The sequence below is a fragment of the Pteronotus mesoamericanus genome, unplaced genomic scaffold (assembly GCF_021234165.1).
Source record: "Pteronotus mesoamericanus isolate MK-2021 breed Mesoamerican mustached bat unplaced genomic scaffold, CSHL_Meso_final contig_121, whole genome shotgun sequence".
In the NCBI taxonomy this organism is placed as follows: Eukaryota; Metazoa; Chordata; class Mammalia; order Chiroptera; family Mormoopidae; genus Pteronotus; species Pteronotus mesoamericanus.
The window spans coordinates 1,942,024-1,958,775 of NW_026555046.1; the positions used below are offsets into that span (position 1 = coordinate 1,942,024).

Sequence of the window (16,752 nt, forward strand, 5' to 3'; positions counted from 1 at the left end):
CTGAGCCACATCAGCCAGGGCTGCAAAACATGTATTCTTTTGACATGAATGTGGATTAACTCATTTCCCAATACCTGAACTTTTTTTTTAAGAGCTACTATTATATGGATACAAAAAGGCAAAACTAGATACTCTTCTTTTATATCTAATTAGGATAAATCACAAATATTAGACTTCATTGATGAACAACACAGCTTTCTCAAGTAGGTTATACTGATTTCCCCTTCATTTCACAACATAAATTCTATTAGCAATAATCATACATTTATATATTCTGGATACTAGACTTATAAGATACATGATTTATAAATATCTTTTCCTGCTCTATGGATTATACTTTCATATTCTTGATAACCATAAATTCAGTTTTGATAAACCTTGTTTTTATACAAATTTATAGGTACAGTCAAGTTAATGTTTAAAAACTCTTTAAATTTAGGTATAACAGTACTTCTTATGAAAACTTATTTTATTGGATAGACATTTCTTACAGGGTGTGCTCTGCACAAAGAGGAAGCCTAAGTGAAATGTGGCAGGTCCTTCTGGCTCTGTCACTTTATTCAGGGCAGCTGAGGGTCATGGCCGTCACTGTCAGGCTGCTGTCTTTCTCACTTCATCCAGGAAGTCATAGGTTTGATCTGAAATGTCAAAAGGTTCATGGACTCCCTCGGGTGACAGCAGAGCTTGGAGGGCGCCCTGGTTTTCTTGGTTTTGCTTCAGGAAGTCTGTGATGACCTTCCACCGTGCAGCCTCGGTCTCTTCTTCTGCCCACCTGAATGGGGGCAGGAGTGTCGAGTGGAGAAGGGGGACTGCGCAGTCGTGGTAAACCAGGAGAAACACAGCCTTCAGGAATTCTCTGTCTCTCTGGGAAAACACCACAAATAGCTGTGAATGGATCTGTGTCATTATTTGTTAGGTGTTAAATTCGAACTCTGTTAACTCAAAGCCATTAGGGGTGGTGTGGAGGTGACACAGTGCCTGGCAGGTCACGGCTCCACACCAGGGACTCGGTCAGGAAGCAGCCCCTCTCAGGGGAAACGAGACACGAGTCACGGCGGAGCAGAGAGGAGCAGCTCTCCTTGAGGGTCTACAGGGGACCCTTGAGGCCAGGGCTCTCCTAAGCCCCACTGAGGATGTCTCACAAATTCCATCAAGGAGAATAGGGTGCTGAAATCTAATCCTGGTGACAGGGGCGTGGGACCAAGTAAATGCAACAATGTGAAGTCAGCTGTAACCCCGTAATTCGGTTATAGCACATGAGAGAATTGTCACATTTTTATGAGGGAAGGGCAGCAGGTGTTCTGCGTGAAATTCAGAGAAAGGAGACCCCAGGGGTAGCATTTGCTGCCAGACTCTCCCCAGAGAGCAAGAGTACTGCAGTGTAGACACTGTCGCTCAGCCCCTGGCACCCAAAGGCTGAGAGGGAATCACAGAGCACGCAGTCCGGGGGTGGAGGCTCCAAACACAGCAGAGTCTGCACACAGATGCTGCCCCTCCCGCACACCCGGCGTGTAGAGGGCAACATCCACAGGCTCAGGCCCCGCAACTTATTCACAGCTGTACCAGGATGGCCTTAAATCTTCCACTTCTGGCAAAGGTCAATATAGAAGTACTGGTCAGAGGGAAGCTCAAATAAGGGTACAATATGTATACTTCCCCGTCCCCCTTTCAGGCTTTTCAGTTTGTAGACAAGTAACACTTCAGAAGTCCAAACACCACGGGCCACGGGGCCAAGGTGGCCCACTGCCTTTTTTTTGAACACAGTTTTATAGAAACAGCCACGCTCAGATGTTTACATGCCGTTTGTAGCTGCTTTTGCGTTACAATGGCAATGTTGAGCCGCTGTGACAGAGACCATAGGGCCCGCAAAGCCAAAAATGTTTACTGTGTGGCCCTTTACAGAAAACGTTTGTTGAATCCTAGGTTGGAGCAGACGAGCCACTGCTCACTGACCAGTGCAGGCGCTGCCGGGTGGTAATGGCCATGCTTCTGTGGAAGGGGAGCACGGGCCATGCGTTTGTGCAATGGATGCCACACCTGAGGCCAATTTTCTTTTCTTTTTTAAAAATGTAATCTTTATTGTATTTTTTTCCCATTATCATTTAGTCCTTTTATTACCCCCTCCTCTCAGAGGCCAATTATCTTTTTCCATTTCCTTGCTTGATACAGACTTTGAGAGCCAGAAGAATTTTTTTTCCTAACAAGAGAAATGTGATAATCAACCAGGAGCCTGGTTTAGAAACTTCCCCTCAGCTAAATGAAACTCAGTGATCTGAAAGGTCACCTGATCAAGTGTCTTTTCATAACCCAGACCCTTCCTGAAATGTGTTTTTACAAGCATAATGACATTTAGTGGATTAAGAGGATTATGACTACAGCAACTTTCACTAAAATTTTTTTAAAAAGAGCCATTATTAGAATGCGCAAGCACACACTGACACTGCAAATACGACGTTTGCATTGAAAAGCACAGTACCTTTTCTGATCTTTTTAATGTACTTTCTTTCTCAGCCCATGAACTCTGAAAAAGAAATAGAAAGGTCGTATTAATCTGAGCATTCACAAAAATCTTTGCCACACACCTGCAACTTTACTGTAACTGAACCTATGGAGGGGGCTTAAAACACTGTAGAGTATAGACACATGTAAGAATTGAATCTGTGGGCACCTAATGCTAACAACGAGAAACCAAATTGGCCAGTCAGGGAGACATGCCTCAGAAACCCATGCTTCTTACAAGTTAAAACTAATTTAAGAGCAGGATCAATGAAACACTAACACATACATTCAAACTGCACAAATGCAGCAGCTGAGCAATCAAACACTAGCAAGCTTTTAAGGTGAGACAGTAAAGACAAATATCCTGCCTGTCTACAGTTCTGTCTGCCAGGAGGGTCACAACGGTCAGGTGACATAAATGCAGCACAGCTTTGCAAGCAAGTATTTCCAATCTGTCCACTAGGCTTCCCCCATGTATTTTTAAAGAAATCCTGGAGTTCCATCAGTCCCACAGAAGTCTGGATCGAAGCTTCCCAGTGCCAGCTCCACTGTAAGCGAGGCGGTGTCTGGCTCCAAGCTGCTGGATCCCAGGCTCACGTTGTGCCTCTTGGCATGTGTCCTCCAGCTGGCACCTGATTGCATGGGTTCCACGGATGCATCTGCCCTTCCTCAGTAGGGAGGCCCTGCCTGAACATGATGCATGACACTAAGACAAGGGAGAGAGAATGGGGATTTGTCCTTGGGCTTCCCTCTGCCTGTGCCCCATGGTGGCATGGGCAGCTCTGCTGACATTTTATTGACCAGGACCAGTCACACATCCCCACTGAACTTGAAGGGAGCTGGGAGGTGGGAGAGACACAAAGTCACAAAACAAAGGTCCACAGGAGACTACAGACATGCCCCTCACAAGGTCCTCCCCAGAAAGTTCTGTGACTCCCTGGAAGAGCCACCTAAAGGGGTATTCTCCTAAACCTGCTGACGCTGCTCCCGGGGTCCTGGAGAGTATGAAGAGGACCTTAGAGCCCAGAATGCTTCACTCAGCAAGCCAGGTGCCATCATCATCCAAGCGCCAACAATGAACTGAACTTTGCTGAGTTAACAGTAGGAAGATCACATATGGCATAGCATGAACTTTGCAAGGAATCTGGCCTTACACAGATAGTACTCAGCAACTTTAGACATTACTGGCTGGTAACATTTTCCCATTGTTCTTTAGGGAAGAGTCAAGGTCCCAGCTCACTTCACTGAGTTACCAGCAAGCAGTCGGGTGTTTCATCTACTGTGACTCAGTTTGGAACAGAGAAAGCATGGGAGAGGGGAGATCGTTACTATGCACCAAGATCACTCCTCCCTCCCCTGGAGCAAACAGGAGGAGACCACCTCCCAGCTCCCTTCAAGTTCAGTGGGGACGTGTGACTGGTCCTGGTCCATAAGATGTCAGCAGAGCTGCCCATGCCACCATGGGGCACAGGCAGAGGGAAGCCGAAGGACAAGTCCCCGTTCTCTCTTCCTGAGGGGCAGTTGGGAACACAGGGAACAATTCGTTCAGATGATGCTATTAGCCTGCACCCTTGGGTGACCGTGGAGCAGGGCCTTCCGCAGATCTGTGCTGGAAGACACCGTGGGGGGGAGCAAAACCTGAGCTAGCAACCGCACACATCCTAGCTTCTCCTAAGTCATACAGGGCGCCACCAAGAGAAGGCACAAGACGGACTGTAGGAACAAATTGCTCTTATTTTATCATTTATTATTTTGTTGTGGAAAAATTAAGAAAATACAGAGGTAGTCACTGTTACCTTTCTAAAGTCTATTCTCCCTGACCTGTCCACAGGCAGCTATATAAATATAAATGTATATACTTAAATAGACTTATTATACAACAAATGGACCTTATTGTTCTCCACATAACAGTATATGTGAACAACCTGAAGAGCCTATGGCATATCTGGACGCACCCAGAGCTGACCTGCGGTGAGAGCCCGGTCGGGCCACTGCTGTGCTGCACGGCCAGCCAGGTCACGGCTGCTCGTCAGGATGTGCAGAATTGAGACTAAATCAGCCCTTAGGTTCCTAAGGAGGAGCCTAGTGCCAACGCCCTGAGTCTGTGACTGTTACGCGCCTAGAGAAACCTCCCAGTGCCCACACAGTGCCTCAGCCACAGTAGGCTCTCCTAATGTCTTTATCAAATGACTCAATGTATGTATGTTCTGTATAATAAATACACATTATGACACTAATGACTTTATAAGGGAAGAAAGAGAAATTCTGCATTATCTAGCTACAGTGCCAAATGAATTTGTCTGAAATTTTGGGTAATTATATGCCATGAACATTTTAAGTGTTTTTGTTGTAAACTTTGTTGTTACTGTTGGCACCCCCACACCAGCCAAACCAGCACATGAAATCAGTTTCAAAGACTCATAAAAATCTTCTATTTCTCTGTCAGCCTCATATGACCTCCTTCCCTATCAACAGGAGTCACCTCCCAACACAGCTCACTTTTCTTCTGCAAGTGCGCTCTTCTGCCTGTCTTTGCTGTCGGGAATTTTCCTGACAAAACCTTCATGGCCACCCACCCCCTGCTGCACTGCTCACCAGGACATGAGACTCACACGGGCCATGCCCATCTACCGGCAACACTCAGCATGCCACATGGGATCACTGCTCTGCTCAAGAACACTCTGTAGTCCTTCCAACCTCAAAATGTTTGTTTACGCTGATTCCTCCACCTATAATGTCTTCCACTCCCACCTCAGCCTGTCAAAATCCAGCTTGGCCCCAGCAGTGTAGCAGCCAGGACCTCTTTAATGGAACAATTCCTGGTCCTCATTTGCTGCCTTCTTCAAGTCTCCAAGCACCTGGGTTATACTTCTCCTGCGGCACCTAACATGGTAGAGTATCTGCCTTGCAGGCATAGAGGTTTTCTAATAGTCGTTGACTTTGATGTAGCAAGCTGAATTTTATAAAACTGACATTTTGAAAGTCAAAAATGGCTAAAAATTAGAGATCTCATCTGGCTCAACCAGCTGCTATTTCCTGCAGCAGACAGTATATGTAGAATTAAATAAAATTCTAATTTTATAGAATGATACGTATGCCCTGCCTCTCCCCTGAGAACTCAGTTCCTTTATGTAACAAACTTTTGGATTTTTGCCCTTGGGCCACAATTAGTGGCCATCTTAAGTCAAGGGGCAGCCAAGATGTAAGAGAGCGCAACCGTGTACTCAGCACGCATTCCACCTGTTTACTGAGTCCTGGGCAGCCTGGGAAAGTAACACTAAGGCTAAGAAAGGAAGGATGAGCCCAAGTGAGCTAGAAAATGGGCACAGATCAGATGTCATCCAAATGGGGAAAAACCCTAGAGCAGGTGTCACAATGTGCCACCGCAGTGTGTCTAACTGCTTCCAGAGCCCACCAGGCTCCCATCGTGACGCCACCCACCCGGAGTGCATCCATCACGTCAGGCTGCTCCAGGAGCTTGGGGAAAGTGGCCAGTACAGGATTACTGATTAAATCTGAAATACAAAGACCAGAAAGGATTTTATATAAACTTTATCCAATATGTTTTACTGCAATATACAGAAAAATCTTCATTCAGATTAGAATCACTGTGTCACAAGATTTGCTGATAACACTTTAACCTCTAGGAACTCAAAGTTGTCCCCTCAACCTCCACCCTCCCTTACACCCATACCCCAGAAGGTTCTGGGATGAGTCTTGTGCCATGTAGACAGAGCTTCTATGGTGGGAGTAAACTAAACAGAATAAGAATAGAAAATTGTGTTCTTCGATATTTTTTTTTCCCAGTGGTGTGGTCGGAGTCAGGAAGCAGCAGCAGAAAGGAGGCTGCCAGGGCCTGGCTCCAGTCCACCAGCTCTTAGGGAAGAACCCTGATGTGTGGGGGTCAAGGGATGGTGCTGAATGAAATTGGAAGGAACCAGGAGTGGGGGATTTGGCCACCTGCCTAAATACTGGGCAGGAGAGTGATATTCCATCATAAGTAATAGCATCTGAAAGACCTGCGTGAGGATATCCACCAGGAAGAACGCTTTGGAAATGATCCTGTGTCTTTAGCAGGAAAAAAATCTATTCTTCAGATTTTTCTAGGTTTACTCTGATTGTCAGGTTCAAATGAAGTCAATAATCTGAGTGACCTTCTCCTTACCTACAGGACAACAAATAAGCTTCATCCTCTTTAAGAAGTCGTGTCATTCATGAATTGTTTCTAGAGTCATTGAAATAAATTTGAAGGCCAGTAATGATTAAAAGGCTTACCTTACCTGTCCTCTCTTAGAGTTATAATTGCTCCTTGAGAAATATCTGTGTTTCTCTGACTCTGAGTTCCATTTCTATTTACCTATCTAGGTGGTAAGTCCCTGGCAGAAGACCCCTGTCTAACCATGAACTCTACCTGTCCAGAGTCCTAAGGCACCACAGGGCTCTCCCACTCACTCCGTCTCTCTAGCCCCGCTGGCCTGCTTTTAATTCCAATCCCTCCAGCATACTCACGTTTTCTTGCCTTGAGTCTTCAGACACGCTGGTCTCTCTATCCAGAAATGATCATACATCCCACCCCACCTCACCATTTCCTCCATAATTCTTAACTTCTCTCTCATGTCTTATCTTAATATTACTTGCCCAGAGAAGGCTTCCCTCACCCTACATATTAATTTATTCTTCCTGCTATATGCTCTCATTGTTCATTTTCTCCCAGAACACTTATTTTAAAAGATGAAAGGGATTACTCATGTACTTTTGTGATTAAGGTACGTCGCTCCGCTAGGGTAGGAGTGACCATGCTTGTCTCTCTATGCCTGGCGTACAGGAGGCTCAATACACATCTGCTTACAGATTTATTGAACTCAAAGACTGCCCAGTAAATTTTTGAGGCAATCCTTGTAACACGTGCATTCCTCTTTGCAAGTTCAATCATGTGTGACAATTCATTTTTTAAACTTATTTTTCAACATTTTTCTTGGGAAAAATTTCAAGCTTAAATAAAATTGCAAAAATAAAAATAGTGCACAGAACTGAATACCTCTCACCTGGAATTGCCAATTTTAACTAATCTATTGATATTTAAAGTTTGTGCATCAAGAACCAGTTATTTTGGGTGATTTCAGTCTCTTCCCAGAAAGATGATATGAATACAAAACACATGGTAGAAACAGAATATCAGAGACAGTAATGGAAAATATGATTATATCTGAGTTTTAGGATCTCAAATCTCCAGAACTAAGAATAAGAAAATATATATATTGTAAAGAATTAAATAGGTACTGAGCTCACACAGGATATACGCTAAGCACAATGCTTTGCAACTTCAGTAATTTATTGACTTTGATGCTATTTTAAAATTTTTTATTTCAAATGTCACTTTTGGAAGCAGAATATAAAGATTACATTTACTCAAAGCATGATGCGTTATTGTACAAAAGGAAATTGCAAAGACCCCTTACCAGCACATTGCATGCTCATCCTGTCTTTCAGGAGCACATCTCCAAGAATTTGACGATAAAATATCAACAAATGAATATAGCACATGCTTCCAATTAATGTTTCTGGCAGTAGACTATTAAAGAAGAAAAAAAAATGTATTCACTAAACAATCTCCTACACTCCAACCTACAATCTTCTTAAAATGTCTATTTATTACTTTTTATTTCATAATTGGAACAACAAACAATAATTATAAGGAAAATTCCCATTCCAAGTCAGCCACATTAAACTTCAGATAACTTACATTTTTATGCGTACACTTTCAAGTCTCCACTCTGTGTTGTCATTCCTATGCTTCCATTTAGCTATCACCATGTTAAATATCAAATTTTAAAAAGTCATGAATTACATGTTTTAGAAATAAAGACACAAGTCAGCTACAAGTTTTAACAAAACCATGTGGCCACCCCACCTGGTGTGATAAATGCAGAGGAAACGTGAGTTCAGACTGCTCACAGTGCTCGGCAGAACATGTGAGGGCGTGGCAGATCTGGACTGAATTCTGACTTTGGTACTTCCTAGCTATGGAACTTTGGATAAATTAATTATTCTCCTTGTGTTTGGTCTCATCTGTAGAATGCAGATAGTAATACCTGCATTTCAGAAGGTTAATAAAAGGATTAAAATGAAGTAAACGTGCAATGTTTAATGCAATGCCTAGTACACATTAAGGGCTCAAAAAGAAAAAATAACCTTCAATACTGAAGTTATTATCAGTTTAAAATAGATTAGTTTAACTTTAATGTTATATGCAATCCCCATAGTAACGACAAAATAAGTCTATAGAATATACACAAAAGAAAATGAAAAGGGAATAAATGTGTCACTAAAAAAAAAATCAATTAAGCACAAAGGAAGGAAGTAGGAAGGAAATGAGGAACAAAAGCATCTATGAGACATACAATCACTAACAATAATGGCAATAAAAAGTCCGTCCTTATCAATAACTGCTTTAAATGTAAATGGATTAAACTCCCCAATCAAAAGATATAGATTGGAAGAATGGGTAATAGGATCCAACTATATACTGCCTACAAGAGACTCACTCTAGAACTAAGGACACTCATAGGTTGAAAATGAAAGGATGGACAAAGATATTCTATGCAAATAGTAAACAAAAGTGAACAGGGATGGCTAATAATAATATCAGACAAAATAGTCCTTAAGCCAAAAAAACTGTTACAAGAGACAAAGAATATGATGTAGTGAAAAACAGGGTCAATTAACCAAGAAGATATAACAAATATAAATATATATATACCAAACATTAGAACTCCTAAATATATAAAGCAAGCACTGACAAATCGAAGACAGAAATAGACAGATCTATAATAATAGTAGGAGACTTCAATATCCCACTTTCAATAAAGGACAGAACAACCAGGCAGAAGATTAGTAAGAATATGGTGGACTTGAACAACCCTATAGACCGATTGTAACTAACAGACACACAGAGAACACTCTGCCCAACAACAGCAGAATACACATTTTCTCACATGTACATGGAACATTCTATGGGATAGACTACAAGGAAGTCTTAATGACTTAAAAACTGAAATCATAGGTCTTGTCAGTGTGGCTCAGTTGGAATGTCATCCTGTAAACAGAAAGGTCGTAGGTCTGATTTCTGGTTAGGGCACATGTCTAGGTTGTGGATTTGGTCCCCAGTTGGAGTGCATATGAGAGGCAACCAATCCATGTTTCTCTCTCACATCCATGTCTCTCTCTCTCTCCCCCCCGCCCCCTCTCTAAAATCAATAAACATGTCCTCAGATGAAGATGAAAAAAATCAAAACTGAAATCATATAAAGTATCATTTATGATTACAATGGAATAGAAGTAAACATCAAAAGCAGAAGGAACACTGGGAAATTCACACATGTGGAGATTAAACAACACACTCAAATAACCAAGGATCAAAAAAGGAATCACAAGGGAAATTAGAAAATACTTAGAGATTAATGAAAAAGAAAACACAACATACCAAAACTTATGGGACAAAGTGAAAGCAGTGTTAAGGGGGAAGTGTATAGCTACAAACACTTACATTAAAAAATAAGATCTCAAATCAACAACCTAACTTTACAATTTAAGTAACTAGTAAGAAAAACGAAGAAAACCCCCAGCAAGATGAAGGAATAAAATAATAAAGATCAGAGAAAAGATAAGTAGAGACTAGAGAAACAAAATCAATGAAACCCAAAGTTGGTTCTTTGAAAAGATCACCAAATTCACAAATTGGTGATCTTTATGACAAATTCACACTACCAAGACATGGAGTCAAAGTAGCTCTACCTAATACACAGAAACAAACACTAGGAGGCTGTCAAAATGAGGAGACAAAGAAACATGGCCCAAATGAAAGAACAGATCAAAACTCCAGAAAAGGAGCTAAACAAAATGGAGATAAGCAATCTCTCAGATGCAGAGTTCAAAACACTGGTTATAAGGTTGCTGAAAGAACTTAGTGAGGACCTGAGCAGCATAAAAAAGATCCAGTCAGAAATAAAGGATACATTAATTGAAATAAAGAACAATTTACAGGGAAACAACATAGAGCGGATGAAGCCGAGAAGCAAATCAATGATTTGGAACAAAAGGAAGCAAAAACAACCAATCAGAACAAGAAGAAAAGAGATTCCAAAAAAACAAGGATACTGTAAGCAACCCGTGGGACAACTTTAAGCAATCCAACATGCCTTTCATAGGGGTGCCAGAAGGAAAAAAGAAAGAAATTGGAAATGTCTGAAAACGTAATGAAAGAAAACTTCCTTAATTTGGTGAAGTAAATAGACATACAAGTCCAGAAAGCACAGAAAGTACCAAACAGGATGGATACAAAGAGGCCCACTTCAAGACACACCATAATTAAAATGCCAAAGGTTAAAAATAAGGAGAGGATCTTAAACACAGCAAGAGAAAAGAAGTTAGTTACCTACAGGGGAGTTCCCATAAGACTGTCGGCTGATTTCTCAAAAGAAACTTTGCCGGCTAGAAGGGATTGAAATATTCAAAGTCATGAAAAGCAGGGACCTATAGCCAAGATTGCTCTACCCAGCAAAGCTATCATTTAGAATGATAAAGAGCTTCCCAGGGCAAGAAAAAGCTAAAGGAGTTCATCATCACCAGACCATTATTACATGAAATGTTAAAGGGACTTAAGAAAAAGATCAAAACTATGAACGATAAAATGATAATAAATACATACCTATCAACAAATGAATCTAAAAACAAACTAAACGAACAAGAACAAAGACAGAATCATGGATACAGAGAGCATTTTGATGGTTACAACATGGAAGGGGGATATAGGGAAAAGGATGAAGAAAAAGGGACCAAGAAGCACAAATACGTAGTTACAGAATAGCCATGGGGGTGTAAAGTACATTATAGGAAATGGAGTAGCCAAAGAACTTAAACACATGACCCATGGACATGAACAATTGTGGGGGGATTGTCTGAGGGAGTGGGGGTGATGGGTGGAGGGGTGCAAAAGGGGGAAAATAAGGACAACGGTAATAGCATAATCAGTAAAATATAATTTAGATTAAAGAATGAAAAGAATAAAAGTCTCAGTAGGTGTATTGCATCACATGGCTAGTACCTTGAAAGTGATTGAAATTTAAACTTGGAAGAATAAATACACAATTTTTTATACATAAATTCTAGGGGATTTTTGCTGGTGAGAGTGTAAAATGGTGTTGTTATTTTGGAAAACAATTTGGCAGCTCCTCATAAAATAAATTAACACTAGATGCCCCAGCAACGCCACTCCCACGTGTGTATACCCATGAGAAATGAAAACATGTGTCCACATACAAAAAACTCATACGCAAAAGTTTAGAGCAGCTTTATCCATAACTGCCCAAAATTAGAAGCAACACACACGTCCACCAACTAGTGAATGGATAAACACACTATGGTACATCCAGCCAACAGAATACAGGCACACCTTCATTTTACCACATTTTTTACCAATTGAAGGTTTACGATAACCCTGCACTGGGTGAATCTATTGGCCATTTTCCCAACAGACTCACATAATGGTTTTAGCATTTTTAAATTAAGATATGTACATTGTTTTTTAGACATATGTTATTGAACACTTAACAGACTACAGTATAGTGGGAACATAACTTTTATATATACTGGGGAACCAAAAAAATCATGTGACTTGCTTTATTGCAATATGTGCTTTATTGAGATGGTCTGGATCCTAGTCCACAGTGTCCCCCAGGTGTGCCTGTACTGTTTAAACAAAAAAGAATTAACTACTAACGCATGCACCGGCATGGGTGAATCTGAAAAGCGTTACACTGAGCGAAAGCCAGACTCACAAAGCTATATATTGTATGATTCAATTTATAAGATATTCTGGAAAAGGCAAAACTGTTGGGAAAGAAAACAGGAGTGACTGGCCAGGACGGGGGGCAGGGGCTGAGGTGATCATAACCAAGACAAAGTGGCAGAGGTAACTGCTTAGAGTAATGGACACATTCTCTATCTTGCCTGTGGTGAGAGTTACACGACTGTATACATTTGTTAAAACACAAAGGAGAAATGTAAGCTAAAAGGAATAAACTAAATTATACCTCAGCAAACAAAGCATTAAAAAAGTTCTCACCCTGACCAGTGTGGCTCAGTTGGGCATCGTCCCACAAAGCAAAAGGAGGCTGGTTCGATTCCTGGTCAGGGTACATGCCTAGGTTACAGGTTCAGTCCCTAGGTGGGGTGTGTATGAGAGGCAACCTTAGATTTTTTTTTTTCTCTAACATCCATATTTCTTTCCCTCTCTTTTTCCCTCCCTTATCCTGTCTCTAAAAATAGATACATAAAATCTTTTTTAAAAAGTTCTCTGAAGATAAGCTCATGGATTATTAAACCCACTTAGTCAGAAGTTTTCTACACTGTTTCTGACCAAATCTATCCTTTGTGCTAACTAGTAAGTGGAAGAGTAAGCTAATCTGCCCTGACTGATGTGGCTGAGTGTGTTGGGTGTTGTAATTCAAACCAAAAGGTTGCAGTTCAATTCCCAGTCAGGGCACATGCCTAGGTTGTGGGCCAGGTCCCCAGTTGGGGGTGTGTGACTGACAACTGATCTTTCTTCACTCTCATTTGCCCTCCCTTCCCCTCTCTCTAAAAATAAATAAATAAAATCTTTTTTAAAAAAAAGTTAATCTAAACTTTATTACTATTCCATTTCCCTTTTCCTACTGGTCTTTGGTAGATGAGTTAATGAGGAAAAAATAACTGACAACAGATCCCCAAGCAGGAGAAGCTGAAAGCAGAGGTGGCCACACACGGGGCCCCCCAGACAGGTAGGAGCCGTACCAACCTCAGTATGCCTCTTGATCTTCTGTTCAAAGACCTCAGTTTTACTAGAAGCTGTGGCTGCCTCCTCATTGTCATCATCTGGTGGAAAACACTCCCATGTGCTTAAAAAAAATTAATGTCAAAACTTTTAAGTGCTAAGGACAGTGAGTATAACAAAACAGTATTTTAAATTAACAAAAAAAAACCCACTAAGTATTTTCTTATAATACAATAAAGTATTTCAGCACCAGGGCCTGCCCCAGACACCTGTATTGTTGTTGCTGGATTAGGAAAAAAGGGAAGTTTAAGAAGCATGTCTGACTTTAGGATGAACCTTCTGCCTCCCAGGCCCCCCACTCCTTCCTGTCCCAAGAAGGGGAGACTGGCACGGCCAGGGCAGCAGCAGCGTCCTGAGCTGTGAAACAAGGCAGGGAGGTCTAAGGAGTGAACAGGGAGTTTCAACACTGTCGGGCTCTGGCTGCACAAGGCAAGGACCACATCTGCCTGACTCTCCACGCCTGCTGTCTGGGACCGTGCCTGGTCAGCGAACACATTACATGAAGGTGCTCGCTATTTCTGGAGGGAAACTTGGCACATACAGCACAACTTCAAATGTCTACACCATTTGAACAGAGATAGACGATCTCTGAGTTAACCTCTTTATTAATGCAGCTGCGCGTTCAATGAGAAGGAGCGAATGCAGGTCCTCACACTGCCTCATTCCCTACAGTCGAGTCTCACGTGTGCTACTAAGAAAATAGGCACATAGATCAAATAACTAAGATTTTAATATTGAATGGCCTTTTTTAAATGTGAATTAACTATTTACATATTAGAATATAGCTTCCTTCTCTGATGCCGCTTGTGTTTGCTTGATCTCAAAGGAAAGGAAGGAAGTGACCGGTAAGAGCTGTACCTCTTCTGGATACTGATGGGTCCACTTCAACACCTTTTTCAGCAGGGGTGCCACCTCTCAGGAAGAGCTCGTAAGTCCTAAAAAGAAGGGTGGCTGTGACTGACATTTTGAAACACTGGAGTCGCAAGTCAATTATTTTTTTGGTACAGATACACTCATAGATATTTTATTTATATTTCACTGATAATTGGGAATGAAAATTGATCCTTCAGTGGGGCATCACCTCAGTAAATAAAGCCTCTTTCTTTAACTATTAACAATAGAAATACATTTTTCCACATTAACATGAGGAAGATTACTGATGTCATTATAGTATTTTGCTTCCAATGATTTATTTGAAATGATTTTTTAAATGTTTTAAATCATCATTTGAATTAAAACCATGATGGCTTTATATTATTTTTAAAATATAAAAGTAACATGTAGCCCTGGCTGGTGTGGCTCAGTGGATTGAGTGCTGGCCTGAAAACCAAAAGGCCATCAGTTTGATTCCCAGTCAGGACACATGCCTGGGTTCTGGGACAGGTCCCCAGCTTGGGGCCTGAGAGAGGCAACTGTTTGATGTTTCTCTTGCACATTGATGTTTCTCCCTCTCCTTCCCTTCCCCTCTCTCTAAAAGTGAACAAATAAAATCTTTTTTTAAAAAAGTTACATGTAGATTGTTGTAAAAAGTTTTAATGGCGTAGGAATAAGAAGTAAAAAAATGAAAGCTACCTCTCCCCCACCGCCTTTAGTTTGGTAGCTCCCAGCCCTATCTTTTTCTTATGCAAATACAAACACATACAGCAGTAAATCTCAAACTGAACACGCTGTCTTTTCAAGCTGCAAACGGCCAAAGCGGCCAAAGCGCAGAAAGCAGAAGGTAAAAGGCCTCTTTAATCCCACTGCTCCAGCTCCCCACTCCTTGCTCCTTGGGGGCAGCCTCTGGGGCCCGTTCATATAAACCCACCCACATATGTGCAGTTTTTTATGAACCATATGGAGTCACAGTGTACATACTATTCTGCTATTCATTTTTTTCATATGATAATATACACTGGAAATGTTTCTGTATCAACACACAGGCTTCTACCTCATTTAAGAAAATAGCTGTGACTTCACTTTAGAAAAGATTGAGTAGACATACCTTTCCCTCCAACTAAGTACAACTAAAACCCTAAAACCCAGTCCCCAAATCATAATTAGCTTGGGCTTCTACATCTTCGGGGACGGGGGCAGGAAACGGGGGAATAAAGTGCCCCACCCTTTTCTGCGGGTGACATCAGAAGACTAGTGGAGTCAGGACTTCCACCTCTGTCCTGTGGTAATGGTGTCCCAGCCACCCTGTGGCTTCAGTAGAGGTAGACGGGAGAGACCATTACTTGAATTAGACCTCTGGGGTTAGAAACTATGACAATCCGCCATTCTAATATTGGAGGAAACTGCGGCTTGGAGACTTAGTTACACAGGCACAGCGGGATTAGCGCCCTGAATTTAATGCCAAGCTGGGATCTCCAATCCTCCGCCTCCTGACTGCCCCTCTGTATCTCTGTGAACTTCCTGGTTACATCCTAGACTTGGGATTTCTGTGTGTATGCCCTTTTGAAAATTTAAATAGTCTTCTCAAGTTTTGAGGGCTCTTTTTATATTAGGGATATCTGTCTTCTGTAAGGCATACAGTGCAAATATTCGCAACCAGTTTGCCTTTTGGTCCTAAGTTTTAAGTCTGCCGACCGTGGCTGCCATGCCAATCTCACTGCACCACCCACAGAAGAAAGGCAGAGTCAGAGAGGACCTGGGGACCCTGGACCTCACTTTCCCTCCTTGGAGGGAACTGGGCTCTGTGCCAGCACTGTGAAAACTGCCAACCCCAGGGGAAATTACGGAGGAACATTCTCAGGAGACAGTGTGTGCAAACATCTTTTATAATCCCTTTCTACGTGCCACTTCTCTCTCCCTAGGATGAGACTGGATGTGCTGTTTTCACATGCTACCTAAAGGAACATTAAAATCAACATTAAATCCCTGTCTCCACAAGTTAGTGAAATGCTAATAGATACAGTCTGCAAATCTGAGACATCTAGACTCTAAAAAATGAATTTCTACAAAATTACCCATTTGGAAGGAATACACAGCCAACTTACTTTGCTGGAATAGGAATCCCACTGGCATCAAAAAGTTTAAGAAACACCCAGCCACAACTTAATTCTCCTCTTTCACCAGTTGACTAGGGAATAAAAAAGCAGATGAAACAATGTCTGAAGCAGTCAATTTTATAAGCACATACCAGTTTCTTTTAAAGGAAAAAATCAGTATTCACTTTAGACTAAAAGCTCTTCACAAGAAAATGAAGCACAGCAGAGTCCCTTTGTACCTGCAGACTACATGGTAATGCACAAATCCCGCCAAGTTAAATTATTCTTGAAAATCCCTAGACCCGATTGATGATGTGGCAGCTGTTGCTCGAATCTCTTGAGTGATGTATGTGATAGAATGAGCTCAGATCACATCGACATCACATGAGATCACGAAGTCTTATTTCCCTG

The 16,752-nt window shown here is 41.6% G+C and overlaps 1 protein-coding gene across 1 annotated transcript in view; it reads right to left on the reverse strand.

Moving 5' to 3' along the window:
- Positions 1-591: 591 nt before the first annotated feature.
- Positions 592-16,752, reverse strand: part of NPHP1 (nephrocystin 1) — a 72,476-nt gene continuing 56,315 nt past the window's right edge. Inside the window, exons 15-21 of the mRNA XM_054585865.1 lie at positions 16,351-16,433; positions 14,228-14,304; positions 13,334-13,433; positions 7,959-8,071; positions 5,941-6,014; positions 2,477-2,521; positions 592-864 (exon numbers count right to left, since the gene is read on the reverse strand). Of these exons, the coding sequence (XP_054441840.1) occupies positions 592-864; positions 2,477-2,521; positions 5,941-6,014; positions 7,959-8,071; positions 13,334-13,433; positions 14,228-14,304; positions 16,351-16,433 (765 nt within the window). The remainder of the gene's footprint in view (positions 865-2,476; positions 2,522-5,940; positions 6,015-7,958; positions 8,072-13,333; positions 13,434-14,227; positions 14,305-16,350; positions 16,434-16,752) is intronic.